This window comes from Glandiceps talaboti, chromosome 17 (assembly GCF_964340395.1).
Source record: "Glandiceps talaboti chromosome 17, keGlaTala1.1, whole genome shotgun sequence".
NCBI classification, from domain to species: Eukaryota; Metazoa; Hemichordata; class Enteropneusta; family Spengelidae; genus Glandiceps; species Glandiceps talaboti.
In genome coordinates this window covers 21,892,209-21,894,708 of record NC_135565.1, presented here as the reverse complement: position 1 = coordinate 21,894,708, position 2,500 = coordinate 21,892,209, and the positions used below count along the sequence as shown (strand labels likewise).

At 39.5% G+C, this 2,500-nt stretch overlaps 1 protein-coding gene across 1 annotated transcript in view; it reads left to right on the top strand.

The window, feature by feature from the left end:
• Nucleotides 1–2,500, top strand: part of LOC144448194 (cytidine monophosphate-N-acetylneuraminic acid hydroxylase-like) — an 18,417-nt gene that overhangs the window by 4,150 nt on the left and 11,767 nt on the right. The window contains exons 5-7 of the mRNA XM_078138348.1: nucleotides 1–18; nucleotides 879–960; nucleotides 1,519–1,656. The exon at nucleotides 1–18 is cut by the window's left edge and continues 130 nt beyond it. Of these exons, the coding sequence (XP_077994474.1) occupies nucleotides 1–18; nucleotides 879–960; nucleotides 1,519–1,656 (238 nt within the window). The remainder of the gene's footprint in view (nucleotides 19–878; nucleotides 961–1,518; nucleotides 1,657–2,500) is intronic.

Genomic DNA, 2,500 nt, shown 5'->3' with positions numbered 1-2,500 from the left:
TTTGGAGTCTGGAAAGAGGTAAGGTCAATAGGCTTTTTTGGATAACGTACATAGAGGGCGCAACGACTCTTGAACTTGCCCAGATATCCATGGATATACAATAATTCTGATGGGAAGCTAGATGATATACCTTGGCGACACAGAGAAATAAATTTTGTCATGCGCACATTTCTGCCACAGTCCCTACTGTAGGACCATGACAGCCAAGACGAGCAGGTCTTGATACTTGACAGAAATTATTTTAGGACTGCTACAGGACCGAAAAACTAATCATTATTAAAGCAGACAAAAACTCCACACTAAACAAAAGAACTGAGTTGATATCCAAATGCCGACACGTGAATAAGTTTTATTTGTCCAACTTCAATAGAGCATCTATCACCTAAACTAAACCCGTTAACTAACGGAACATCAAAGCCCAACATGTAACAACCCGCCAACACCTACATTGTACTTGTCCGCACCCAATAACTCACACAATAACAACCAACACCTCCACACACACAACACCAACTCACCAACCCAGACAATAGTGATGATATTACTATTGTCTACACTCTATATAAACAGCACACCCAGAGAGTAGAAAACAGAGTTGTCTGATGATCGCACAACGCATGAAACTCCGAGTTACAACCAAGAAGGAGTTCCAGTACTACCAAAACATGTGTGTGTGCGTGTGTGTGTGTGTGTGTGTATATATATATATATATATATATATATCTCCCCCTCAATCTCTCTCTCTCTCTCTCTCTCTCTCTCTCTCTCTCTCTCTCTCTCTCTCTCTCTCTCTCTCTCTCTCTCACAATTAAATATTCGCCATGCGCTTCCTTTTCTCAGAATATTAATTGTCATGTTATGTTTCTACTCATTTTCAGATTAATCCTGATCTTCGGTTTATGGTATTAATGGACGGTGTACATCCAGAGTTAGATACTTGTCTTCTCATAGATTATAAAGGTTTTAACAGTTTAGATACTTGTCTTCTCATAGATTATAAAGGTTTTAACAGTTCTTATTATTGTTGAGCTACTCTCTAAAATCCTGCATTTTGTGAGAAGTTGTATTGAATTGAATTGAAATTTATTTTTCACAGGGAAATGAACATAATACACCAGCGTGTAGAAAAGTAAAAAAAAACGTGAAATACGAACATCAATGGCGGGCGAGAGACTAGAAAATAGTTTTGAAAAAAAAACCTAGTCATCCTTGATAGAAGAGTTAGGTGTAGGGTTAAAATAAACAATGTAAATGTGTGTATATAACACTGTATCTGTAGTACTTGATATTGCATATCTTGTAATAGTATAGTCACAACCCACGCGTGACTCACACGTGACTCTCGTAAATTGTACTGTCACTCAAAACTACTGTGTTTTTGTCCACCTTACATAATGCATGTCATATCTGTGTTTGTTCGGAGAGAGCGAGAGAGATTCCGGCATAACAAGAAGTGTCGTAGACGTTATCCGGAGGACCATGAATAAAGTCTTCAACAATTTTTGTTTCTCCTCGTAGGGCATCTTATTTTGAACACGGTAGACTGTACGAATCCTAATGGCGGGAAATTACCTCAGAATGTTGACGTCATGCTGTCTGACTTCGCTGGAGGTGCTTCTGGATTTCCAATGACATTTCATGGTGGTCGATACACAGGTAAGTCAATTTGTGTTGACATTGATATTTCATATCCTGTTCCCCAATTTTTAAAAGTGGCCTACCCTCAGTTTTCTTTCTCTAAAACATGAGCCGCCATTGTTCAAATATTTTATTAAACACGAGAAAAAATTCTGTCAGGTGTGAAAAAGGTACATGAGTTCCAGACTCACTCGTAAGAACTTAATCCATCACATTGATAGTTTGGAATGATGGGTTGTTTCCCACTACTACCACCAGAGTGAATTTCTTTGAAGGCAGTGCATTCATTATTCGTTCTGTGTTTTGATGTAATCGGCAGAACTCAAGGCCAGAACTCCCACAGACCAGACTGGTGTACTTAGGTCAATATACCCACTCCACCACATTACCCCCCCCCCCCCCTCCCCCTCTCCAATATCTTACCACATAGTTCCTTCTTCTCCCTGTGAGACTCCCTCTTCTCCTCCTCCTCACACACCAACGAAATAATTCATTCACTGTATGGTTGTCAACGATTTTGACTGATATGTTTTGATGTTCTGATGTTGTGGTGCAACGGTGGCAATGGTGGGATGTTGCAGCAGAGGGGTATGATACAAATGACAACAGTAAAACTAAAAAAAAAATTGCAAAGTTAGACAATACAACAAGTAAAAGTAAAATTTGCCCTTTCCCTTAATTTCCTTTTTCTAAAAATATGACCCTCCCCGAGAACAGATTTGTAAAATATGACCCCCCCACCACCCCCCCTTGTCATTACAGAAGTCACCCACAGATATATTTCGACATGGACTCATGGGTGTATTCACTATTTAATGGGGGGGGAGATAGGATAAGTTCTTCCGGTAAATAGATAGCACAC